The 26,834-nt window shown below is 47.8% G+C and overlaps 2 protein-coding genes across 2 annotated transcripts in view; one reads left to right on the plus strand and one right to left on the minus strand.

The window, feature by feature from the left end:
* Positions 1-18,379, minus strand: part of C2CD3 (C2 domain containing 3 centriole elongation regulator) — a 52,663-nt gene extending 34,284 nt beyond the window's left edge. The window contains 15 exon segments of the mRNA XM_062630422.1: positions 1,004-1,155; positions 2,671-3,135; positions 4,898-5,020; positions 6,323-6,441; positions 8,448-8,560; positions 9,353-9,568; positions 11,023-11,192; positions 11,586-11,730; positions 12,652-12,774; positions 13,864-13,996; positions 14,904-15,121; positions 16,347-16,540; positions 17,126-17,283; positions 18,041-18,355; positions 18,358-18,379. Of these exon segments, the coding sequence (XP_062486406.1) occupies positions 1,004-1,155; positions 2,671-3,135; positions 4,898-5,020; positions 6,323-6,441; positions 8,448-8,560; positions 9,353-9,568; positions 11,023-11,192; positions 11,586-11,730; positions 12,652-12,774; positions 13,864-13,996; positions 14,904-15,121; positions 16,347-16,540; positions 17,126-17,283; positions 18,041-18,355; positions 18,358-18,379 (2,666 nt within the window).
* A 1,603-nt stretch (positions 18,380-19,982) lies between these two features.
* The window catches only part of PPME1 (protein phosphatase methylesterase 1), a 34,805-nt gene continuing 27,953 nt past the window's right edge, over positions 19,983-26,834 (plus strand). The window contains exon 1 of the mRNA XM_062630419.1: positions 19,983-20,140. Within this exon, the coding sequence (XP_062486403.1) occupies positions 20,043-20,140 (98 nt within the window). The 5' untranslated portion in view covers positions 19,983-20,042. The remainder of the gene's footprint in view (positions 20,141-26,834) is intronic.

The following is a 26,834-nucleotide window of genomic DNA, read 5'->3' on the forward strand; positions in this document are numbered from 1 at the left end:
AGAGGAGGAGAGAGGAGGAGAGAGAGAGAGAGAGAGGAGAGAGAGAGGAGGAGAAGAGAGGAGAGAAGAGAGAGAGAGAGGAGAGAGAGGAGGAGAGAGGAGAGAGAGGAGGAGAAGAGAGGAGAGAGAGAGGAGAGAGAGAGGAGAGAGAGAGAGGAGAAGAGAGAGGAGAGAGAGGAGGAGAAGAGAGGAGGAGAAGAGAGGAGGAGGAGAAGAGAGGAGGAGAAGAGAGGAGGAGGAGAGAGGAGGAGGAGAAGAGAGGAGGAGGAGAAGAGAGGAGGAGGAGGAGAAGAGAGGAGGAGAGAGGAGAGAGAGGAGAGAGAGAGAGAGAGAGGAGAGAGGAGAGAGAGAGAGAGAGAGAGAGAGGAGGAGGAGAGAGAGAGGAGGAGGAGAAGAGAGGGGGAGAGACAGAGGGAGAGGGAGAGAGAGGAGGGGAAAGAGGAGAGAGAGAGAGAGAGAGAGAGGAGAGAGAGAGAGGAGAGAGAGGAGAGAGAGAGAGGAGGAGGAGAGAGAGAGGAGAGGAGAGAGAGAGGAGGAGGAGAGAGAGAGGAGAGAGAGAGAGAGAGGAGGAGGAGAGAGAGAGAGAGGAGGAGAGAGAGAGAGAGAGAGAGAGAGAGAGGAGGAGAAGAGAGGAGGAGGAGAAGAGAGGAGGAGGAGAAGAGAGGAGGAGGAGAAGAGAGGAGGAGGAGAAGAGAGGAGGAGGAGAAGAGAGGAGGAGGAGAAGAGAGGAGGAGGAGAAGAGAGGAGGAGGAGAGAGGAGGAGAAGAGAGAAGAGAGGAGGAGAAGAGAGGAGGAGAAGAGAGGAGGAGAAGAGAGGAGGAGAAGAGAGGAGGAGAAGAGAGGAGAAGGAAGAAGAGAAAAGGAGAAGAGAAAAGAAAGGAGAAGGAAGAAGAGAAAAGGAGAAGAGAGAAGAAAGAAGAAAGAGACAAGGGACAAAAGCTTCTCTCCCTGAGCATGTCAGGATATTTCCCAAGCCACTAAACTACAGAAGAAGGATGTTTACCTGAATGAGATGTAGAACTGATGCAGAGGCAGTTTCACTAACCCCAGCAGCCTATCACAGCCAGGGCTTCCCATCTTGTTCCATGCTTCAATAATCATGACATTGTTCTTCAGCCGCTCCAAGTGTTTGGAAGTCAAGGAAAAAGGCACCACCTGAAAAGGTTTAATGCAGAATTAGCACACAGACTACACTGGAAGCTATTTGTTAAGTACAAAGCAGTCTGGTAACACTTCATTACTCCAGTCTACAGAACTGTGCTCCATAGAAATGGAAATTAAGAATTAAATGTACACTTGCCAAAGGAGTTTCAGAGAACTGATAGGCCTGGGAAAGAGCTAGCCAGGAAAATCCATGTGATTTGGATAAATATAAAATAACATCATAAACTATCTGTAAAACATTGCCTTATCCTTAAATATCTGTTTAGTGAACAACAGATAAATCTTTTCACACAGCTCACTCAATGTCTTCTGCTACCTTTTCAGGTTTCACTCTTTCAGCTGAAGACTAACAAGTCACACAAATACCCAAGTATTGTTAAAACAAATGCAACGTGGGCCTGTGTGAGCCTCATGAAGCTCAACAAGGCAAAGTGCAAGGTCCTGGCCCTCAGCTGGGGCAATGCCAGCACAAACCCAGGCTGGGAGAGACTGGATGGAGCAGCCTAAGGAGGATTTGGGGTGCTGGGTGAGGAGAAGCTCCCCATGACCCGGCTTCAGGGTGCGCCTGAGCCAGAACCCCCCCACATGTGCTGGACTGCACCCCCAGAGCGTGAGCAGCAGCTCAGGGAGGGGATCCTGCCCCTCTGCTGTGTGAAGGGGAGACCCCCCTGCAGCCCTGATCCAGCTCTGGGGCAGCAGCACAAGAGGGATGTGGAGCTGTTGGAGCGAGGCCAGAGGAGGCCATGGAGCTGCTGCGAGGGCTGGAGCAGCTCTGCTCTGGAGCCAGGCTGAGAGAGCTGGGCTGGGGCAGCCTGGAGAAGAGAAGGCTCCTGAAGGGGAGACCTGAGAGCAGCTCCAGTGCCTAAAGGGGCTGCAGGAAAGCTGGAGAGGGGCTTGGGACAAGGACCTGTAGGGCCAGGCCAAGGGGAATGGCTTGAACCTGCCCCAGGGGAGACTGAGCTGAGCTCTTAGGCAGAAGCTCTTCCCTGGGAGGGTGCTGAGGCGCTGGCACAGGGTGCCCAGAGAAGCTGTGGCTGCCCCATCCCTGGCAGTGTTCAAGGCCAGGTTGGACACAGGGGCTTGGAGCAAGCTGCTCTAGTGGAAGGGGCCCCTGCCCATGGCAGGGGTTGGACCTGGATGAGTTTTAAGGTCCCTTCCTACCCAAACTAGTATGGGATTCTATGATTCAACGGAACAAAAAAATCTATTAGGATGCCATCAATAACATACTTTCTTGCCAAAATGGCAGAAAAGCCAACAGTTCCAACCTAAACTTGACTATTTCTCTCTCATTCTTCAAATATCTTACTTATTACTTAGATGACTCAAGGAGCTGCATTTCACACTGTGCCATCCAGCCAAAACAATACTGAAAGTAGTTTTAATACACTGGATAGAGCCAAGAAGAGAAGTTCCTGCATGTATAAAAGTAACTTACCTTTGACATGTTTGTCAGTGTAGAATAACTCACTTCAATAAGTGCTCAATAGCAAACATGTGACTTGCCTGAGAAAAATTGAAGGCAGGTTGAGTTGTGCCCCATACAACAGCAGATCTCGTTGCCTCCTCAGTGCTGAGCAGCTTGCAGTTTAAATACACATTACAAGAGCTGGGGAGCCCTTGGTCTTCAGCAACAAAATCCTTTCCCTCAGGCACCATCAGCAGCACATGCAGCAACAACCCATCTTCTTCAGACGTGGCTATTTGTGTCAGCAGATGATGGCCTACAGAGGTTGGTGCAGCCTGTGGTGGCTGCACCCTGTTCATGGTGGCTGCCCCTGTCTTCTGTGAGTCAATGTGGTTAAGTTTCAAGCAGTGAGGGCTTCCTGGACTTAAACTCTTCCTGTTGGGCTCCTGGAATTGCAGCCCAGGACTTCTCACAGCATGCACTGGAGCTTGCTGTGCAGCCATAGGTGACCGGGCAGTGGTGAGGGTGAAGTCTTTGTTGTTGGCTGCGAGCTCTAAGGACACCTGCATTGTGCAAGAATCAAAAACAAGAATAGGCATTGCATGTTTTGCTCAAGAATTGTATTAGGTACCACCCAGAAGGCTTTAGCTTCAGTCACGTGCTGGTTACAAGCTACAACTGTCACTGCAAAATAAATTACATGTGGTTTCATCAAATAAAGCCATACCTGAAGTACAAAACCACAGTTACAGCTCAATAAAGGCAAAAAATGAAAAGCAATCACAAAGCTGACTGAAAACTGAATACCTACCTAGCCACATTGAAAAGTACTGCGACAAAAAAGACGTGGACAGACTGGAGAAGGTCCAGAGAGGGCCACAAAGATGGCCCAAGGACTGGGCAGCGCGTGACGAAAGACTGAGAGAGCTGGGACTGTTCAGCCTGGAGAAGAGAATGCTCAAGGAGACATTATCCCCATGTGCCAGGAGTTAAAGGGTGGCTACAAAGAATGTTTTTACAAGGAATCCCATGGAGAAGATCAGGGGTGATGGGCACCAGTTACTCCTGGGGAGTAGCCTCACAGAGAAGAACTTCGGCCTAAAAGCTCAACTCCATCTCCCCTCTGGCAGGTTAAAGCCATTCCCCTTGGCCTGGCCCTACAGGCCCTTGTCCCAAGCCCCTCTCCAGCTTTCCTGCAGCCCCTTTAGGCACTGGAGCTGCCCTCAGGTCTCCCCTTCAGGAGCTTTCTCTTCTCCAGGCTCACCCAGCCCAGCTCTCTCAACCTGGCTCCAGAGCAGAGCTGCTCCAGCCCTTGCAGCATCTCCATGGCCTCCTCTGGACTTGCTCCAAGAGGTCCATAAGGACTTAGGAGGATTTAGGAGGGAGGAGACAAGATACTGCAGCAAAAGATCCCAAATGGTATCTACTCTTAACGGGTATAGAGAACACATCCAAAGATGAGAAGTTCAAGGCCATCTGTCAGAAAGAACCCAAGAAACACAAAGTGGATCCAGTGGCTGACATCCCTTGTCCTCTTTAAGTATCAGTTTCCCTTTTCTTACGTCCTTGCATCAAACTTCATTTCATTAATTCCCTACACCACTTCCTACCACTTTTCCCCCCTCACAACTTGTTCCATTCCCTCTTCTGTACAATACAAATTTCTCCTCCCTGCCTTCACTTTACTCCTCCCACATCCAAACTCTACTTTTCACATTTCATCCTTCTGTGACCCCTCTACTGGCAGCTCTGCTGAATGGCTTCTCAGGAAGAAGTATCATCATCCATAATACTCTCTTAACCCTTCAGTTCTAATCTAGAGAGCTCTTTGTCCTCAGATCCACCAGGTCTCTCACACTGTGCTGTGCAGGACTATTACTCCTTCTCAGTCCTAAACTGAGTAAGCTGGTAGACTGGAGAAGGCAACTCCTGAAGTGATCAGGTGGTACCAAAGACAGGGAGCATCAGGCCTCTGCACCAGGACACACCTCAGCTCATGTCATATGTGGAGCAAAAGCCAAAGCTCCCAGCGCTGAGGATGTGCTGCTCAAAATCTGCCCGTAGATTGGTTTCTGTATCTGAGCCCTAGATATTGAACCTTGTTTTAGCCTGCAGGCAGGGGAACATCACCCAGCAGCACCATTAGACATGCAGGAGGTTCACAGTACCTCTCCAAAACCCTAAGGAAAAGGTTTATGATATCTTGTATTGGTCTTACGAACCGAGATCACCAAATTAAAACAAAGAGAGGGAAACATTAAAAGAAGAGAGAATATGCAGCCAAAATTGGTGTTTAACTCCAACTCTACCTGGTAAAACACATACCTTTAGTGGCCCAACTTGTGTCTGATCTCCCTCTTTGTCCACAGGTATTTCACAGCTGACAGTGAGCAGCTCGGACTGAACAACCTGGCGTAACTGAAGCGCAGCTGAGCCAATGGCCACTGGCTGAGGGCAGAAAAAGAATCCACTTTGTAAGCTTCCTGTCAGCTTTAAAGAACTAAGGGCATATTGTGAAAGGAAAGTCTTCTGGGAAGTCATGCTCAGCCACTCACCCTCCCCACTACTATACCCATAGTTGTTCCAACAGGGATTTTGTAGGAAAGTTTCCCTTAGTTCCATTTTTAAGCCTCACCAGGACAACAGGAAGGAAAATTCTTCCATTACCTACGGCAAACAGTTCCAGACAAATGCAAAAATGAGCACCCCAAATCCTAACACTGAGCCAAATATCCATACTTCGAGGTGATTTATTCAGCCATTAAAAGAAAAGCTCCTGTAAGAGATGGGTAGATATCCTTGGTGTTGGTTACAATAAAACATGAGCTAACACCTCTCACTGTCTTCATCACATGCAGATGATCAAGCAAATATTTTTAGAGAAAAGGAAGATATTTCTTTTTCCCCCTAAATGAACAAGCTACACAGGATCTCATATCTCATGGTACTTACTCTGGGCAGAGTAATGCTATCAGCTGCATCCACATCATTCTATCTCATCATTCTACATTGGTGAATAAGCTGTACTAGATTTGGACTAATGAATATAATTGATTCAATATGCTTAAAAAGCAGGAGATAAGTTTTAAATCATGGAATTATAGAATCCAAGGCTGGTTCAGGCTGGAAGGGATCTTAAAGCTCATCCAGTCCCAGCCTTCCACTAGAGCAGGTTGCTGCAAACCCTGTGTCCAACCTGGCCTTGAACACTGCCAGGGATGGGGTTTTCTGGGCACCCTGTGCCAGCGCCTCAGCACCCTCACAGGGAAGAGCTTCTGCCTCAGAGTTCATCTCAGTTACCCCTCTGGCAGGTTAAAGCCATTCCCCTTGGCCTGGCCCTACAGGCCTTTGTCCAAAGCCCCTCTCCAGCTCTCCTGCAGCCCCTTTAGCTACTAGAAGGCTGAAAGATGAAGGATAAAGATGAAGGACAATTTCTTTCTGCCTGTCTGTCTCAAACTCAGACAATCCTTTAGCTGGGTGACAAGACTGAACAGCAATCAGTCCAACTCACAGGATCTGAACATTATGTCATTCCCCTTCATAATACCTGGCAATGGTTGATTAAGAAGTGGCTCAAGTCAAGCCACACCACTTAGTTTTGTCTCTGACAGTCAAGCTGTCAGCAATTATAATGAAGCATTGCAGAAGACTTAGAAAAGCCACTGCTGCCTGTGTGTTTGGAGGAAATAGAAATGCACAGAATTTCTTTGCTTTTCAATACAGAAAACAGAAATAACTTTTATTAAATACCTTTTTCTGTGTGCTTTTTCTCATGTAGATTTTAAAAGCAAGAGCAGAGCTCCACCAGTGCTCTATCATCGCTCCACCAAAGCGGACAGGGAACACAAACCGCTGCTGGAATGTCACCACTGCAAGGAAGAGAGAGTTGTGTGAGCTCCCAGCTGGGTTCGGAGCTAACCTGTCTGTTGAGCTGGATCAGCAACTGATAAAACTTCAGTCTCTGCAGAGGGAATGCAGGGTGAGAAGAGATACACGAGATTGGATATAAGGAGGAAATTCTTTCCTGTTAGGGTGCTGAGGCACTGGAATGGGCTGCCCAGGGAAGTGGTGAATGCTCCATCCCTGGCAGTGTTCAAGGCCAGGTTGGACGAGGCCTTGGGTGACCTGGTTTAGTGTGAGGTGTCCCTGCCCATGGCAGGGGGTTGGAACTGGATGATCTTAAGGCCCTTTCCAACCCTAACTATTCTATGATTCTATGATCAGAAGGTGTGAAGGAAAGTGCTAGCACTTCCGAGAAGGATTGTCAAACACACAGTGAGCATGTGCACAGAGATCAACCAAGGCTAGGAGCTGAGGGAGGAAGAGCTGAAACCCTCAATATGAATCTCTCAAGGTTTCAACCTATTAAATTATAGAATCAGAGAATCCCAGACCGGTTTGGGTTGAAGGAACCTTAAAGCTCCTCCAGTTCCAACCCCCTGCCATAGGCAGGGACCCCTTCCACTAGAGCAGCTTGCTCCAAGCCCCTGTGTCCAACCTGGCCTTGAACACTGCCAGCGATGGGGCAGCCACAGCTTCTCTGGGCACCCTGTGCCAGCACCTCAGCACCCTCCCAGGGAAGAGCTTCTGCCTAAGAGCTCATCTCAGTCTCCCCTCGGGCAGGTTAAAGCCATTCCCCTTGGCCTGGCCCTGCAGGCCCTTGTCCAAAGCCCCTCTCTCCAGGTTTCTTGTAGCCCCTTTGCTGAGCAGCACAAAAAAATCAGTATTATAGCAGCATCTAAAGTGTGAAGTTGATACCAAGTCTCTGTCATCCCAGCATACAGTAAAACATTTCCTTCCTCACCTGGAGAACCCTGTCTCCTTTTGAAGCAATATATTCCAAGACCTATCTTGAGCTAGTCAAAGCTGAGTTATAAGAATCACCACAGGTTCAGGAGAAAAGTAATATTTGCAAGAAAAGACTCAATGAATTGGTGTTTAGCCTAGAAAATAGAAGAGCAAGAAGTACAGGAACAATTCTTCCTTGTTCAGATGGATAAAGTATTCCTGGGATGTCAAAACGCTCCAGTTAGACATGAGGAAACTTGACCAACAGGAAGCACAGCACTTTTACACCTTGCCTGGACTGGCTATGGAATCCTTCCCATTGGGCATCTTAGTAACTGAGATAAAGAGCAATCAGGAAAGAGAATGACACAGTGGATGGACCCGATGGCTTCTTCAAGTTACTTTCAGCCCTGCCTGTTTTTCAGGGCTCCAAAAAGCTGGACTCTACTGCAGGAGGATGTGTTATTTCTTTAGTACAAAGAGCTGAGGTTCAGAAGAATTACGTGCTTTGGCTGGACACAAATAGATAACTCAGAATTCCCCCCACATCTCTCAAGAGCCACCTACAAAGATGCAAAGCCAATGAATGACCCTATGGGAGAGGCATTAGAAAGTAACCCCAGAATTCCAGTTGCTTGGAAGACAGGGAAAAAAGAATCTTGTTCATCCAGCAGTCTCTGCTCACTGAGGAAACATAATGTCAGTTGTTCTCAGAGATAGAAACACTGGTGACTCCCAGTAAAGAGATTAACGTTGATTGATTTGAGCACTCAAGATCTCTCAGATCCAGCACTGTGAGCTCTTGCAGATGTTACATGACATACTAAAACATCTGGAAAAATGATTTATTTGAGATATAAGTATCTCTGATATTTCTGAAAGTACTTTGTCATCCTCATACTACAGCAGAAAGGATATTTGGTTTCTATTCACATGAAGGAATGGGCTTATTGACCTGCACTGTGTTGGCAGAGGTGCCACAAATCATACAGCAGCAAAGAGAATACATAGGAAATGCTACTAAACAATTTATAAGAGATGAAAGATTCAACAAAACTAATGTAAAGGGGGAAAAGAATGTTCTCACCATCATTTGTGATTTTACTTGAAGCTATTCGAGTTACTTCTGTTGTTATGGAGATCTGTCCTTTTTCATCCCTGAAGGCTCCCACTGGAAAGTGGTACTCAACAAAGAAGGTACTGCGAGTTAAAAAGGGAATGGATGATCAGAATCCACCAGAAAGGTACTGGACATAACGGAAGTGAGCACAGAGGCAAGAGGCATACTCACAATCTACTGTTATTCTACTTCTTTAGAATAACCAAAGTACCTATTTCATTAATTACTTCAACAGATTGTGTAAATGTCAGATTCTGCACAAAAAATACCCCTTTTGTTTCAATGATTTGCCATGCACAAACCACGTTTGTACCTCCCCAAAATCCCTGATAATGCACAACCTGAAGTGAACCCATGCCAGGATAAATTATCCACATCTCTAATTTTCCAAAGCCCATAGTATACTATGCTCTGAAAGAACCACAGAATCATGGAATGGTTTGGGTTGGAAGGGAGCTTAAAGCTCCTCCAGTTCCAACCCTGTGCTACAGGCAGGGACCCCTTCCACTAGAGCAGCTTGCTCCAAGCCCCTGTGTCCAACCTGGCCTTGAACACTGCCAGGGATGGGGCAGCCACAGCTTCTCTGGGCACCCTGTGCCAGCACCTCAGCACCCTCCCAGGGAAGAGCTTCTGCCTAAGAGCTCATCTCAGTCTCCCCTCGGGCAGGTTAAAGCCATTCCCCTTGGCCTGTCCCTACAGGCCCTTGCCCAAAGCCCCTTCCCAGCTTTCTTGTAAGCCACATAAGGTACTGGAATGCAGAGCAGAGAAATGGGATGACCTCAGAATCCTGGAGTACTGGACTACACACAGAACTCAGAGGAATCTGTCTTGAAGGCACAAGTATCCAGCTGGTGAGAAACAATCTTCCTTACCGCTTGCTAACTGATGCAGGCCTTGGAGGCTTCCCCATAGCACCTTTCTTTCTTGGTGAGACCTGGATGCTCTCAGGAGGGATTTTCAAGCTTTCAATGATGACTCTGGCCAGGTGGATTCGCTCCAGCAATGCCAACCTGTCTGCACCCAAGGATGTGATGCAAGCAGCTTCTGTGAGATCTTCTGGAGGAGCAAGTGGTCTGCTAGCAGAGTGGCTGAAGAGAGAAAACAGAGAATCAGCACTACAGGAATGACCACCTGAAAGGAATATCGTAGCTTGGTGGGATATTAGTTAAATATTGATCATGGTTTCTTAAAAAGAATGGTTTTAAATGTATTTTACAACAAATCTGGTGGTCTCTATAACAGAAATCTTACAATATACAATAGCTGAGGTACATAAGTAGAAAAAGAAGAAATAAAAAGCCCATGTTCCACATTGTTGAAGTTTTGCATAAATCTTAAGCAGTCAAACTCTTCAAAAAGAAAAGCTTCATTTAATGTCAAATACAAAGAAAAGGAGATGATACAGTGACACACACAGACAAGTTACTGCTGCAGAGGAACAGCAATTCACTTGCAATTATTTATAAGATTTGACTTGTAAATGGGTGTTTGTACTTCTGGAGCGAGGAACTTTACCTGAATGTAAAAATAAGAGTAGCTGTAAGAAAAGTTGCAGAAAAAAATGTCTGGAGCTGAATTAGGGAAAAAAAAAAGTCATAAAACCGTAACACTAAATGGTATTGAAGCAGTAAAGCTCAATAACTGGAGTTATAGGGACATGTTTATTGGTTCTGTCATGGAGAAAAGCGAATATAATGTAGATCAGGTCAGAAGAGAGGTTTATTTATGACAGCTATAGGAGAGAACACAAATCAGCAGAGAAACAAACTGCTGATTCAAACTCTGTCCCTGGAAAGCAGATACGTATTTTATACACAGAAAGACCTTGTGCAAAGGCAGATAACGGGATGGGAGTTATTTTGTATCTGGTACCTACACAAGGCCAGAGAAATGCACAAAGCTCTCTGGAGTTTGTGTTTTTCAGCACAGGGATTAATTTATCATGAAGGTCACACAGTGATTAGTATTTCAGGAGAAAGAAAAGAGCAGCTAAAGGGGCTGCAGGAAAGCTGGAGAGGGGCTTTGGACAAGGGCCTGTAGGGACAGGCCAAGGGGAATGGCTTTAACCTGCCCGAGGGGAGACTGAGCTGAGCTCTTAGGCAGAAGCTCTTCCTTGTGAGGGTGCTGAGGCACTGGCACAGGGTGCCCAGAGAAGCTGTGGCTGCCCCATCCCTGGCAGTGTTCAAGGCCAGGTTGGACACAGGGGCTTGGAGCAAGCTGCTCCAGTGGAAGGGGTCCCTGCCCGAGGCAGGGGTTGGAGCTGGATCAGCTTTAAGGTCTCTTTCAATCCAAACCATTCTATGATTACATTTTTTGTCTACTCATGATTTTAACTAACTGCATCTCAATTGCTTCTTTAACAAACAGCAATTCCTGCGTGATGCTGATGCTCCAGCATTCCCAGTGATGCTAAGAAACATTCCAAGCCAAAAAGGTTATTCAATGAATTGTGGGATCATGACAGAGCATAATAACATCATGTGATTATTGCTAATACTAACTTACAATGAGCAAGATGCTGCAAAACAAGTCACTAAATTACCTGGGTACAATTTCTGTCACTTTCTGATCCTGATCAAAGGCATTAGAATCCTTCTGAGGGTTTCTTGTATCAGTGTTCTTGCCAGTTTGTGCCTTGGTTACTTTCCTGGAGGAGTTTACATCATCATCATCATCATCACTGAGCAAATCACTTAAACTGGAATCAGATTTCTGCAACAGAAATAATGCACATAAAGTAAGAAGTCGATGCTGGTTGTCAAGAAAGGTACATAATGGTCATGACACATAAAATAAAACCAGTCTGTGGATTGAATCAGTTGAAACAATTAAAATTGGATCAAAAGTTTTCAGAGGTTTAAAAGAAAAAAGCCTTCAAGGACAGCCTCAACCCCAGCAACTTCCACACTCCATGTTTGACTTTGAAGCCTTAATAGTATTCCTTTAATAACAGTAATTTTAAGCAATGTTCTCACAAGCTTCTGTATGATATTTAATGCTTATTAAGCCTTATAATATTGATTTTTCATTGGTTTTATGAAGATTTCTGGTTTTCTTCCCCTTAGGGACTACATATCAAGCACCTGCCTTTAGATCTCCACTTACAGGAGCTGTGTAAAAAAGACTCTCCAGCAGACTCTGGTCGTAATGGGGATCATTGAGTTCACTGTCATACACCTCACTGCCAAGAGACAGAGAATCCCAAAGGGAACCTGTCCGATCCCAGAAAGGCTCAGTGGAGAAATCAGCACTGTGGGGACAAGAAAAAGGAACATGACTTAGTGTTGCAAGCTCTGCAGTCAGTATTTCATGAATCCTGACAATCCTGTTGTATTTTAGATGGGATTTGTGCTATATTGGCCCAGAGAAGCTGTGGCTGTCCCATCCCTGGCAGTGTTCAAGGCCAGCTTGGACACAGGGCCTTGAAGCAAGCTGCTCTAGTGGAAGGGGTCCCTGTCCATGGCAGGGGGTTGGAGCTGGATGAGCTTTAAGGTCCCTTCCAACACAAGCCCTTTTGTGATTCTTTCATATCCCTGACTGGGACACAGTACAAGCATCTTTTATGCCTTTGCTACACAAAATGAGAAGAAAAGGTCAATTTAATACTTGGAGGAAGATTAAAGATAACTACTGTTTGTCTCAATTTTTAATTTAAAGACTGTAGATTCTTCAAAGAAACTGTATTTGTTTTATGTACTTTTAAACATTTTAGGACACAACAGTTCCAACCATCAAATAACTTAATTTTATTAAATATCATGGTTAACCTTTCTAGCATCACTTTTATCTCAAGGGACTTTGAGGCATCGTGGTTGTCATCTGCTAAAGTTTAGTGCAAGCCACCCACCATTTGCACATGTTTGCATCACTGCTTCATTTCCAGGATTGTGGAGAACTTGAAGAGTCAAGAGACATATTTCAGTATAAAGTGATCAAATAAGGACCATTTTGGACTAACTTTCAGTGCACAGAGTGGTGAGGCACTGGAATGGGTTGCCCAGGGAGGTTGTGAATGCTCCATCCCTGGCAGTGTTCAAGGCCAGGTTGGACAAAGCCTTGGGTGAGATGGTTTAGTGTGAGGTGCCCATGCCCATGGCAGGGGGGTTGGAACTGGATGATCTTAAGGTCCTTTCCAACCCTAACTATTCTATGATTCTATGATCCCACTCACCTGCCCAAGAGTAGCTCGATTGCTGTCTCTTCAGAGTTCAGATCAAGTTGCTGACCAGAAACTTCAGAAGGAAGGGGATCTTGAATAGTGGGCAGAAAACTTGAGTTCAAGCCTTTGGGGCTCCTGGATAACAGTGATTGCAGCAGAGAGTAAAAGGACAAATAAAGATATTAAGGCATGTTCAAGATTAATCCATCCAGGATAAAAATGAAAGGTTATGAACAACCTTCCCCAGTTTGTATCTAAATCTCTAGATAACACAAAACCCTTCTGCAGCCCTGCAGTCTGCTGCAAGTCACATTCAAATCTTATACTTTGCAATGTCTCATAGAACCATGGAAATATCTAGCTTGGAAATCACTGAGTCCAACCATAAGCAGAGCTGCTGCAAACAAGAAGATAAAGAGCAGGAGAAAGACAAGTGAGATGTTTCTAAATGATGATCTATCAATTTTTCCTGGAAAGACCAAAATCCTCTATTTTTAAACAAACTGGAGTAGCTACAGCAGAAATAATTCAAACTGTGTTTGCAACAGCAACAGTGACTCTTTAAGGCAATAACATGATTTTCTGGTTTATAGAGGAACAAAAGCCAATATTCCTGTTTTTCCCCAAATAATAAAGTTTCTCCTGTAAAACCCAGGCATTTGTCTTAATGCTTCTAAATTCCACTGGATTGAGAACTTTTACTAAGCCCAGTACTAAACAAAGGTGTAGTTAGGGTTGAAAAGGCACAAACACTTTAGCAATCAGCTGATAAATGTTGCATAGAAGATAATGACTTGTAATTCTGAGAATACAGAGATTCAACTTCTCATGTGTATTTTGGCACCAAGAGATGCAAACCAGAATACAGAGAAGTACTCAATTTATGCCACTAGTGTCTTTGAAAACCTCTTCTCTCTGCTAAAGTACCATTTCATTTGCTATGTCCCTTCCATTGCTCTTATTCCTTATCAATGTCTAATATTTCCTTATCAAATAATTCTGTACTAAATACAAATATACTGGGAAAAGAAATTCAATGAGTTAAATCAAAACTTTACTACATGATGATTAAAATCAATTCACAAAATCAGGCTTTTATTCACAAGTAGAAATTAATTTCCCATTTGAATGAGAATCCTAAAATACATTACCAAAAGTTTTCCTGATAAGGCTTCAAAATTTATAGTTTGGAACTTAATCTCACTTCCCCCTTTCCAAACTCACTTGGCTGGTGCTTTGAAATCATCTCTCTCTATAAAAGGAGACACTTCGGTCAGCTCAATCTCCATGTCTGGGCTTGACTTCATTGCAGACACAACCATGGCATCACGGAGTTTATTGCCTTGATCCAAAAGAGCTGAGAGATGAGGATTAAACCTCAGCATTTAAATGCAATTTAAAAGCAATATCTATAAACACAATAAATCATAAAATCAGAGGATGGTTTAGGTTGGATGGGCCTGGAGAAGAGAAGGCTCCTTAAGGGGAGACCTTAGAGCAGCTCCAGTGCCTAAAGGGGGTCCAGGGAACCTGGAGAGGGGCTTGGGACAAGGACCTCTAGGGCCAGGCCAAAGGGAATGGCTTTAACCTGCCCGAGGGGAGGCTGAGCTGAGCTCTTAGGCAGAAGCTCTTCCCTGGGAGGGTGCTGAGGCGCTGGCACAGGGTGCCCAGAGAAGCTGTGGCTGCCCCATCCCTGGCATTGTTCAAGGCCAGGCTGGACACAGGGGCTTGCAGCAAGCTGCTCTAGTGGAAGGTGTCCCTGGCCCATGGAAGGGGGTCGGAGCTGGATGAGCTTTAAGGTCTCTTCCAAGCCAAAGCATTCCATGATTCTATGATTTCAACTGACAGGTGATGGAAAAGAGAACATTTTCCATCCGAAAAAGTTACAGGCACAGAAACCCTTCCATGTTTTGTTTTTCTTTTTTTCACATGAGTGGCACCTTCGATGGCCACCTCAGCAGATATGTCAATGAATAAACAGCCTGTGAAGCTGAGCTTCCTTTTCTTTTACCCCTCCTGGTCAGAGCAGCATACGCCTAGGACTGCACATTCTGCCTCAGCTGAATACTCACACCATCTTCCAACAAGACCGGATCAGTAGTTTCTAAGTAAAGACATCTGTGTTATAATTAACTGTTTGAAATAATGTGGTGAAAGCATTCAAAGAATCACTTTTCCTTAAGTCTTTATCTCCAAATAGGCACCTGAAATATCAAGAGCTACTGGCAGTGAAATCTAGAAGATGATGCTGACTATATAGTAACCTGAAAGCAGGTCTTTTGTAGCTGGACTATGTAAAGAGAGCACCCGAGTGTTTGTTCTGGCAGGTCCTTCAGGATCAGCACTGGTGGGAAATGACACTTCTTCATTTGAATGATTCATTTTCAAACATTCATCTGGTAAAATCAGAGGATGATGAGAAGCAGGGAAAGTGTCCTTTATGTTTTCAGAGTTCTCTTGAAAGAGAAAATGGTCCTTTCCTCTGTTAAAAAAGAGAAACATTATTTCAGTCAAGTGGATCGGTGAAAGGGATTCATAGAATCATCAGAGAATCATGAAATGGTTTGTGTTGGAAGGGACCTTAAAGCTCCTCCAGTTCCAACCCCCTGCCATGGGCAGGGACCCCTTCCACTAGAGCAGCTTGCTCCAAGCCCCTGTGTCCAACCTGGCCTTGAACACTGCCAGGGATGGGGCAGCCACAGCTTCTCTGGGCACCCTGTGCCAGTGCCTCAGCACCCTCACAGGGAAGAGCTTCTGCCTAAGAGCTCAGCTCAGTCTCCCCTCGGGCAGGTCCAAGCCATTCCCCTTGGCCTGGCCCTACAGGCCCTTGTCCAAAGCCCCTCTCCGGGTTTCCTGCAGCCCATTTAGGCACTGGAGCTGCTCTAAGGTCTCCCCTTCAGGAGCCTTCTCTTCTCCAGGCTGAACAACCTCTGACTCAAACCTCTTCAAATTCTCCCCAGCTCTGCAGCTGCCCCCCTTCAGTACATGCTCCAAAAAGAAACGTGATGCGCTACGTTAACTTAGAATCATAGAATAGTTAGGGTTGGAAAGGACCTTAAGATCATCCAGTTCCACCCCCCCTGCCATGGACAGGGACACCTCGCACTAGACCATGTCACCCAAGACTCCAGCCAACCTGGCCTTGAACACTGTCAGGGATGGAGCACTCACAGCTTCCTTGAGCAACCTATTTCAGTGCCTCACCACCCTCACAGTAAAGAACTTCTTCCTTAAATCCAATCTAAACTTCCCCTGTTTAAGTTTGAAGCCACGACCCCTTGTCCTACCACTACAGTCCCTGATGAAGAGTCCCTCCCCAGCATCCTTGCAGCCCCCTTCAGATACTGGAAGGCTGCTATGAGGTCTCCATGCAGCTTCTCTTCTCCAGGCTGAATAGCCCCAGCTTTCTCAGCCTAAACTTATACCCATTATTTCCACTTACACCATCAGAGAAACGGACTCAAGCTGTCAATAAAAGATTTGTGGCACCTCTTGTGTCAACTACCATTGCTCAAACTAAGTCAACACAGGATGTAAATTTGTATCAGACGAGAAACTGTCCCTGCAAGCTTTGAAACACTGGGTGTTCTGGATTCTACCTGAAATGCACGTTCAGAAAGATGAAGTATTCCATAACTCACAAGTGTATAGCCTTAAGAAATGTGTGAACTGCAAAATAAACCAGCATTTTGAGAACAAAAAGGTACCTGTGCGTTGAGGCTCTGCCATTGTTAACAGCCTCCTGGTCAGCAACAGTCACTCGTGTTTGCCTGGACTGCTGTGATGGAGCAAGGATTTGGGGTTTGCTGCTTCCAGGAGCAGTATCCAAACTCCCATCTGTGGTTGGGATACAGCTGCTGGTGTCGTACCGTCCTGGTAGAGGTTCTAGAGCCAGTGAGACCTGAGGGACAGAGTATGAAATAGCATTTTGTTCTTTTCTTCATTAGGCCCTAGACACATTGCACTCAACTTTACTTGTCATGCCATGAAAAACTGCTGCTGTTCTGTGCAGAGTAGTATTTATGTCATGCAGTGATGTAACATCAGAAAACTGACATATTTATAACTACTTATTTTATATTCCCTGTTTTCAAACCACAGGCAACTATCTTGCAGCATAAATTGCCCGGATTTGGGGTTGTAAAGGAGAACTCCACCTTCTTAATCCCAGATTTCAATATCTTCTGTAACGTCAGCCCAGTAAGGCTCTGGGGAAGTGTTAGAACTGAGTATCTGGTTTGAAATCTGCTGTTAAAACTCACTCAACTTTGTAAAGTTGAACTACACAATCCTAAAGAGAACAAAGTCAACACTGTTCAGTATTCATATTCCATTTGCTACCTGAACTCATGAATGCCTTCTGCAGGGACCAGCTCTGCAGTGCACCTACTACCGCTTGATCCAGGCACCTGATTATGTTACAGATGTTACAGCAATATGACTTATAATTATAAATTACAAAGAGCAAAGCCATAAGAAGGAGTACCTGCAGCTCTCCAAGTTTATCAGATGTGGGTGAAATGATGGGGAAAACCCCACTGATGGGATGGCTGGGAGAAAGCTGGGACAGGCTGCTGATTTGTACTCTGCCAATGGGAAGATGGTCCAGTTTGGTCATTACCTCCAGGACAAGCACACCCATATCTGTGAAATTAGGAACAGCTTCAATTCAGTCTCCCACAGTGCGATCACAATTAAACACAAAACTTTTTTGTTAAGGTGACAGAGATACAAGGGGTTAATAATCATAGAATCATGGAATGGTTTGGCTTGGAAGGGACCTTAAAGCTGATTCAGTTCCAACCCCTGCCATGGGCATGGACACCTTCCACCAGAGCAGGCTGCTCCAAGTCCCTGTGTCCAGCCTGGCCTTGAACACTGCCAGGTATGGGGCAGCCACAGCTTCTCTGGGAAGCCTGTGCCAGCGCCTCAGCACCCTCACAGGGAAGCGCTTCTGCCTAAAATCTCATCTCAATCTCTCAGACAGACTCTAGACATTAATTTGCTTGCATTAATTTCCTGCAGAGCTTTCACTAAATTAAGTACCTTAACAACCTCAGAAGCTCTTCTGTATATCTTCTTATTCTTTACACCCTTCTTCACACATTCAAAAACTGAAATGCCTATTTAATATGATATGGATAAAAATAAAAATCACCAAATCTTGACACTAGGGGCTACAGGAGATTTCAGTAGTTTGCAGACCTAAAATGCTAAAGCTGACACTAGAGAGACTGATGCCAGCAATTTCAAGCTGAGATTAAAAGCCTTCCAAATCAGGAAACCAATCTAAAAAGCCATAAGTGAGACCAGGACAAGGTTTACTTGGTGGATAAATAACTGCTTGGCTCTTTCAGGGCTCCCTGTAGCTCTGGCCCTGATGAGGGTGAAGCATCTCTACCTGTCAGGTAGGCAGCGAACTGCCTGGGCCCACAGCGGACTGGGTAGCGAGCGGTGGTTCTCCCTCCTGGCTGCCCTGGTCGGGAGGTGGGCTGGAAGACGGTGCCATCAGAGGTCTCTCCCCACCACCTCAGGCGCACGAGAGTGGCAGCAGAGGGTGGCTTTGGGGTCGTCCAGAGGGCTCGGGCCACGGTGCAGCGGAGGAAGCAGCGCAGGGGTCCCTCCACGAGCGGCGGCAGGCTGGTGGAAGCAGGGATGTCATCGAGACCTGTGGGGACAAGGGACCAAGTGGTCAGTGGCTGTGGTGGTGAATCCACCCCCATCTTCTGGGCTGCTCCATGACCTTGGGAATCGAAGGACAGGTTGGATGAGGCTTGGAGCAAGCTGCTCTAGTGGAAGGTGTCTCTGCCCATGGCAAGAGGTTGGAACTGGATGAGCTTTAAGGTCCCTTCAACCCAAACCAGTCTCCATGATAGACATGACTTCCTGCGTGCATAGATCATTATAACAATTGTATAGTAAATTCTATTGACTCAGTTTACAAGATCCACATTAAAACTGCAAACTGCTGCTAAATGACACTTGTAACCCTTTAGATGAAAACCACTGACCAAGTCTGACACTAAGACTAGACCCAGCTGCATCCAGGCTCTACCAGCGGTTACAAAGCAAGGGGGTCTCTTCTGAACCTCATGACTCAACAGGGATTTCCTTAGGCCCTGTATAAACCACTGTCCAAGTCTGAGACTCAGACTAGACCTGGCTGCACCAAGGATCCCTCAGGACTTTAAAAAGCAAACCTTGTGACTCAACAGGACAGTCTCCCTTTATGTCTTTGATCTCTGTATCAGTAAGTTTTAGCTCGATTTTACCTTGATTACCCATTCTATGCTTCACCCATGTAATGAGAATGAACCTTGCTATAGAATCCTGTTAAGTTGTGCCTTTAACCCAGTATCTCCCCTCACTACAAGAGAGACACTGAGGGGCTGGAGGGGGGGACAGAGAAGGGCAGCAGAGCTGGTGCAGGGCCTGGAGCCCAAGTGTGATGGGAAGGGCTGAGGGACCTGGGGGGTTCAGTGTGGAGAAGAGAAGGCTCAGGGGGGACCTGATGGCTGCCTACAAGTGCCTGAGAGGAGGATGGAGCCAGGAGGGGCTGGGCTCTGCTCCCAAGGAACAAGGGATGGGACAAGAGGAACCGGCCTCAAGCTGCACCAGGGCAGGTTTAGATGGAGCTGAGGAACAATTCCTGCCCCAGAGGGTGCTCAGGCATTGGAACAGGCTGCCCAGGGCAGGGCTGCAGTCACCGTCCCTGCAAGGGTTCACACACCGTGGAGACGAGGCCTCAGTGCCATGGGGCAGTGGTGGCCTTGGCAGTGGTGGGGATGGTTGGACTGGATGAGCTTGAAGCTCCTTTCCAACCCAGCTGATTCTGTGACCCATTACAAACCATGTTAAAGCCGCTCGTACCAACACCTCTGAGCGCCGCGCTCCGAGCCCCTCACTTCCCGACCACGGCCCCGCACGACTCCGCGCTGCCCCCCGCCACCCCCCAGCCCACGCCACCGCCCTACCGCCCCTCCGGGACCCGTCCCACCTCCCCTCCGCCGGCCGCCCCCCGCCGCCGGGCCCATCGCCCTCGGCCTCTTCTGCCGCATCCCGCCTCGCCTCAGGCCGCCCGGCAACCGCCGCTTGGGCGGGAGCGGGACCGGGACGCGCCGCCTCAGAGCCGCACTTCCTGGACTACAACTCCCGTCATGCACCGCGCCCCCTTAACACTTTACGGAGGCGTGGACTACATTTCCCACAATGCCCCGGGAGCGCGCTACGGGTGCCCGCGGGGGCCTCCTGCCCGCCCCGTGGTGCCGCGCGGCGGCGCTGTGAGGGGGAACCCGCTTCCGGTGTGCGCGGAGCGGGGGCTGGCGGCGGCCGAGCCCCGTGGCGGGGGGGGGGTGGTTGTTCCGCGGTGTGTCCTTGTGTCTCCTGTCGCCTCCTGCGCCCTCATGTCGGCTCTGGAGAAGCAGCTGCACCTCGGCCGCCTCCCGCCGCGGCCCCCGCTGCCCGGTGGCGGCGGTCAGTCCGGCTCCAAGATGCGCATGGGGTAGGTGGGGGAAGGGAGGCGGCGGCTGAGGGGATGGGGGGGGGGGAAGAGGTGGGTAGCAGCGGGGGAGGGGAGGGATGCTCGGTACTGTGGGCTCGCTGGCAATTGGGGCTGGGGGCTCGTTACCGGCGGGTCTGGAGAGAGGGGAGGTCGTTTTGGGGGGGTCTGGAGGGAGGGGTGCTCGTTATTGGGGTGTTTGGAGGGAGGGATGCTCGTTTGGGGGAATCTGGGGGGGGCTGCTCGTTATTGGGGGTGTTGGTGGGAATGGCGCTTGTTATTGGGGTCTGGAGAGAGGGATGCTCGTGGTGGTGGGTCTGGAGAGAGGGGTGCTCATTGCTGGGGGTCTGGAGAGAGAGATGCTCGTGGTGGTGGGTCTGGAGAAAGGGGTGCTCATTACTGGGGGTCTGGAGAGAGAGATGCTCGTTGTTGGGGTGTCTGGAGAGAGGGATGCTCGTTATGGTGGGTCTGGAGAGAGGGGTGCTCATTGCTGGGGGTCTGGAGAGAGAGATGCTCGTGCTGGTGGGTCTGGAGAGAGGGGTGCTCGTGGTGGTGGGTCTGGAGAGAGGGATGCTCGTGGTGGTGGGTCTGGAGAGAGGGGTGCTCATTGCTGGGGGTCTGGAGAGAGGGATGCTCGTTATGGTGGGTCTGGAGAAAGGGGTGCTCATTGCTGGGGGTCTGGAGAGAGGGATGCTCGTGGTGGTGGGTCTGGAGAAAGGGGTGCTCATTACTGGGGGTCTGGAGAGAGGGATGCTCGTGGTGGTGGGTCTGGAGAAAGGGGTGCTCATTACTGGGGGTCTGGAGAGAGAGATACTCGTTGTTGGGGTGTCTGGAGAGAGGGATGCTCGTTATGGTGGGTCTGGAGAGAGGGGTGCTCATTACTGGGGGTCTGGAGAGAGGGATGCTCGTTGTTGGGGTTTCTGGAGAGAGGGATGCTCGTTGTTGGGGTGTCTGGAGAGAGGGGAGGTAGTTTTGGGGGGGTCTGGAGGGAGGGGGCACCCGTTTTATGGGGATCAGGAGGAATGGTGCTCATTCCTGGTGGTCTGGAGGGGTGTGTGCTTGTTATTGGGGTGTCTGGAGAGAGGGGAGGTCATTTTGGGGGAGGGTCTGAACAGGAGGGTGCTCATTATCAGGGGTGGTTTAGGAGCAGGGGATCCTCTTTGGAAGGTGGCAGCTGAGGGGAGAGGGTCCCCCATGTGTGGGCAGGCTTGGGGGCTCTGTCCTTTGGCAGAGCTATGGGGTGCTTTAGGGGGTGGGTTACACATTGCTGGGAAGGATCAGGGGCTGTGGTGCTGATTGCTTGGGGGGGTGGCAGCATGGTGGCTGTCCCTGGATGCTGACATGATGGGAAAGACCAGTCCGACCCTGCTCCCCCAAACGGCACCGGGACCCAGCTTCTCCAGCCCCCTCTCCTTGGCGATGGAGCAGGCAAAGGTGTCACTGCAGGAAGAGTGCTGAGGGGGGTGGCTGGTGCTGGGGTTGCTCTTCAGCAGCTCTTTTTGCCATCTGTACTTGAAGGGAGGATCCAACGTGTCGTGATTTGGCTGGGTGGTACCTGAAGAGCTGCTGAAAGCAGGGTTGGGGGAGAGGGGTGTATTTAAGTGTTACTCCTCAGCAGCAGACACTTACATGGAGCTGTAGAGGAGGTGAACTCTGCCAAGTGCCTGAAGTCCCTGCTTCAGATGATGGGAAATCTGGGATAGTCCAATATAGCTGTCAAACCCTTTAAGCAGTTTTGGAAACTGAGAGAAGATTGACCAGTGTCTAGTCCTGACTGGAGAAGAACAGCTCTAACACTGAGTCAGAGGGGTTGGAAATGGGATGGCTTTGAAGGGAATGTCATGACTTCACTTCCAAAGGTGTGAGGAGAACCTTGTCCTTCCAAGCAGGTGCCTGGTTGTGGTAAAAGGAGGGCAAGATAATCATAGAATCATGGAATGGTTTGGGTTGGAAGGGACCTTGAAGCTCATCCAGTTCCAACCCTGCCACAGGCAGGGATACCTTCCACGAGAGCAGCTTGCTCCAAGCCCCTGTGTCCAACCTGGCCTTGAACACTGCCAGGGATGGGGCAGCCACAGCTTCTCTGGGCACCCTGTGCCAGCGCCTCAGCACCCTTGTAGTAAAGAATTCCTTGGAGCAGGGCTATGGCTTGGTTGCAGAGATGGAAGTTGCGGTTGCAAAGTGAAAGCAGCTGGTAGTAATCGTGGGGAGCTGAGCTCAGGAGAGCTGTGACAGAACACATTGAGAGCCCTGTGCCAAAGTGGAGCTTTAAGCAGAATGGCAGAGACATGGAGGTTTTATTACACCTAAAGAAAAGGTGTTTTCAGGACTGGGTGACTTTTTGATCAAGGCTTATTGCTACAGAATGGAATCTGAGGTTTGGATTGCCTCACAGACCAGGGGTTGATCCTCTGGAGGAGCAGCAGCCTGGGCGCTACCCTCTGGGAGGTCCGTGTGTAAGCTGCACGACACAAAGTGCTCCATTTGGAGGATAAAAATACCCTCCAATTCCTACAGGAAATCTCCTTTGCCTTGGTGCATGAAATCAGATAACTGAAAGAACCGATGGAAAAGGCAGCTACAGGGCTGGGACTGAAATAAGCTGTTTAGTATTTATGGATGGGAGAGGACTGTTTCTCCTCTCCTTAAAACATAGTTTTAAAACCTTTATTTCACACCTTATTATTTGCATGATACTTGGAGAGATGTAATGCAATTGATGTCGGAGGTATATGAGCTAATACTAACACATCTTCATCAAATACTCCCTTTAATATGAATTATTTTATAGCTAAGCTTCATGTGTTTAATGACATGGCTTTGAGGCTGAGCAATAAAGTTGTATTTAAGGATTAATTTGTACTGTTAGTAGAGAAATAGGCATAGAGAGTAAGAAGAAGAGGCTTTGGATGGCTTTTGGAAGGGGTTCCCATCTCAGGGCTGCTGTGTCCTCTCCTGTATCTCTTGGTTATCTGAAACTGAGAGCTGGGACTCGGGGGCTCCATTTCCTGATGTTGTATGAAACCAGGGGGTTAAAAGCAAGCCACTAAACCACCCATTTGTGTTGTGGAGAGTTTTGTGTTTCACAGGACTGTGCTGAAAGTTACATGGTGCATACAAGGCTGGATTTAATGTTCAATACACTGTTTAATTCTGCTGGCTTTGTTCAGAGTTAACCAAACCAACGCTTATGCTGTGCACAGTCTGCAAACCCACAGTATTTCTAAGGGAAGAAATAAAGTTCTTGTTTCTTCCTCTCGTTTCATCCCATTTAACTTTAGAGTCTCATCCCTTGTGGTTATTTTGTGCAGTTTTGAATGTACTTTTTACCAGTTCCATCCACTGTAAACTCTGTCAGCACCCATCTCATTCTTTCCATGCAGTGTGTACACCTGTGGCACCATAACCGCACACCATGACACATGGCTTGTTGAGTGAGGTATTCCTAAATAATAATAAATATAAAACCATTCAACACTGGTGCTAAGGTGGCCTTAAACAGGATGAAAATCCTACTGCAGCCCTGAGGAGGAGGACTTGGGCTGTTGGGTGAGGAGAAGCTCCCCACGACCCGGCTTCAGTGTGTGCTTGAGCCCAGACCCCCCCCCATGTGCTGGGCTGCACCCCCAGAGCGTGAGCAGCAGCTCAGGGAGGGGATCCTGCCCCTCTGCTGTGTGAAGGGGAGACCCCCCTGCAGCCCTGATCCAGCTCTGGGGCAGCAGCACAAGAGGGACGTGGAGCTGTTGGAGCAAGGCCAGAGGAAGCCATGGAGCTGCTGTGAGGGCTGGAGCAGCTCTGCTCTGGAGCCAGGCTGAGAGAGCTGGGCTGGGTGAGCCTGGAGAAGAGAAGGCTCCTGAAGGGGAGACCTGAGAGCAGCTCCAGTGCCTGAAGGGGCTGCAGGAAAGCTGGAGAGGGGCTTGGGACAAGGGCCTGTGGTGTAGGGGGATCAACGCTATGCTGCGAGACCTCAAAGAGTCAGTAAAGCTGCAGGAGGTGATGGGTTTTTCATGTGCCCCTAATAGGCTGTGTCCCTGCAAAGTGCTGCCCTGCTGCGGGTTGTGTTTTCACATCAGTTTTGTCATTAGTGAAAATCCATCCTGGTGCTAAGTATTGTTAGAAATAAGACAAAAGTAAAGGCTATTAAATTCCTGCCTGCATGAGGCACTGGCAAAGCCCTCATGATATTTGTTGCTTCACTTACTCAGCACAAGTAAACAAGCAACTTCTAATTGAGCGCTTCCAGGGATTTTAGCATGGGTTTGATGATGGACATCTATCATTGTACACCTGTAGGGTATTTCTGCTCATGCAGTGCTTGTTAGTGCTAATCCTGTGCAGGAATTTATATAAAGCTTCCTATCTTGCCAATGTTTGAGGGTTTTTTAACACTTTCTGTTAGGGAAATGATCAAGAAAAGAGGTTTATTTCCTACAGTTTTATAATGCTCTTCTTCCTTTCAGTACATTGAAATCATGGTATGAAATCCGGTGTTGTGGGTAAGGAACAAGAATTCCCATGTCCTTCCCCTTCAAAGCTCCAGGGTTCGTGAGCACACTGTAGTCGTGTAGTGCAGTTGTATTTTTGCGTTACTGCTCTGACATTTAGTAAATCCCTTTATGGGTGATGTTCCAGTTGTGTGAGGCACTGCATGTGTGACATGAGAACACCCGCATCCAGAGAGACTTATGGAATCACAGAGTGGTTTGTGATGGAAGGGACCTTAAAGCTCCTCCAGCTCCAACCCCCTGCCACAGGCAGGGACCCCTTCCACTAGAGCAGCTTGCTCCAAGCCCCTGTGTCCAACCTGGCTTTGTGACTTGTGTGAAAAGGTGACAAGGACTGGATGGATACAGGGACAGCAAAGTGCAAATAATGGGTGAAGTTTTGCTGTTCCATGGCTGTTGTTACAAAGCAAGGATGGAAGAGAGTTCTGCAGGGTGCTGAGGTGGCTTTTTAGGTGGTATTGACCATCCCTCCCAAGTGGGTAGGGTAGTGTGTAGGAGAGCTCCAGTACTAGTCTGAAGATCAACATGGGTGATGGATGCTGCTGTGGCAGAAGCTTTGCCTCTGATACTTAATCAATGCAGCTGTATGCCAGGAGTGCAGGGGACTGAACCATCAACCTGCCTTTGTTGGTTGGCTCATTTACTTCTCTCTGGTGAAGAGTCTTGCAGGAGACACCTGTGGCTGGATGTCAGCATCACCCAGACCCTTGCTTCTGAACCCAACCAGCCTTCAGACTCGGTACTTTGTTCCTTCACCTTTTATTCTCCCTCCAACATCTCTCATCTCTGCTGTTGATCTCATCCTAAGCTGTGATTTATTGTTGGACAGCAGTGCCCAAACCTGGATGTGCAGCTTCAACAGAGGCTTTCACACAGCTGTGAACTGGAAAGACTATTTCATCTACGCTTGTAGAGGAGAACTTCATTCATACATCTCAGCAGGGCTGTATTATTTTGGCGGTGTGACTCTGACCTTCTTCTCAGCTTGTGGGCTGCAGTTCTGTGTGGCTGCTTGTGTGTGCTCTGCATTCAAGTTACTTCTACCTAGGTTTAGCTTAGGCTTAGCTAAGTTTAGCCTTATTAAGATTCACTTGAATACAATCAAGGGCAAGATTCCATAGTCGGGCCACCACAAGAGAATGTGATTTGTTGTACAGAGAAAAATGAGTGTGATTTATGGTGCTACAAATACAAAAGCCTATAGTGAAATAGTCCTTAAAATTCACACTTCTACAGGGAATAAACTAAAATATCCTCTTCATTTTGCTGTGTTGAGCATCTCATGTTTATGAATCTGTTTTATTTCTACACCTTGAATTTCTGGAATTGAAGGAAGGGCCATTCAAATGGGTTTAAACTTAATATCCAACAGTGCTGGTAAGCTGATTTTTCCATGGCTAAATGCTTTGCATGCAATGCAAGCATTTAAATGCAGTGCACCTCTTAGTATCATGTTGGACACTCTTTTTATTCTTTCCTTCTTTATCAACCAGGCAGATCATGTTATCATGACTATGCTGTGGTTGAAAGCAGATCATAAGAAGCAGAGAGTGGGGCAAATAAGATTGCTATAGGGAAACAGGAAAATCATTTACTGCAGCAATGAGATTTCTCAAGCTTCAGTCATCCTTGACCAGAAAGAAGTTACAGGCCAGGATGCTCTTTTAAAACCATTGTTTGAGATTACTCTTGAGATTATTCGTTCTGAAAAGGACCTTTTGCCATTTATACTGAGGATTCTCAGCCATAATAAAGTCTTACATCTTTTTGGTAATTCACTGCTAAAAGGTTAACACATGTTTCAGTTGTTTGTAATAAATCAGCACCTATTACTGCATTGAAATGGGTGAAAAGAGACTTATCTGTTCTTCTCTAGGTGTCTGTGCTTGTGACAGGGACACTCTCCATTGGAGCAGCTTGCTCCAAGCCCCTGTGTCCAACCTGGCCTTGAACACTGCCAGGGATGGGGCAGCCACAGCTTCTCTGGGCACCCTGTGCCAGCGCCTCAGCACCCTCACAGGGAAGAGCTTCTGCCTAAGAGCTCAGCTCAGTCTCCCCTCGGGCAGGTTAAAGCCATTCCCCATGGCCTGGCCCTACAGGCCCTTGTCCCAAGCCCCTCTCCAGCTTTCCTGCAGCCCCTTCAGGCACTGGAGCTGCTCTCAGGTCTCCCCTTCAGGAGCCTTCTCTTCTCC

This window comes from Pezoporus occidentalis, unplaced genomic scaffold (genome assembly GCF_034315485.1).
Source record: "Pezoporus occidentalis ecotype Australia unplaced genomic scaffold, CSIRO_AGI_Poc_V1 ctg350, whole genome shotgun sequence".
In the NCBI taxonomy this organism is placed as follows: Eukaryota; Metazoa; Chordata; class Aves; order Psittaciformes; family Psittacidae; genus Pezoporus; species Pezoporus occidentalis.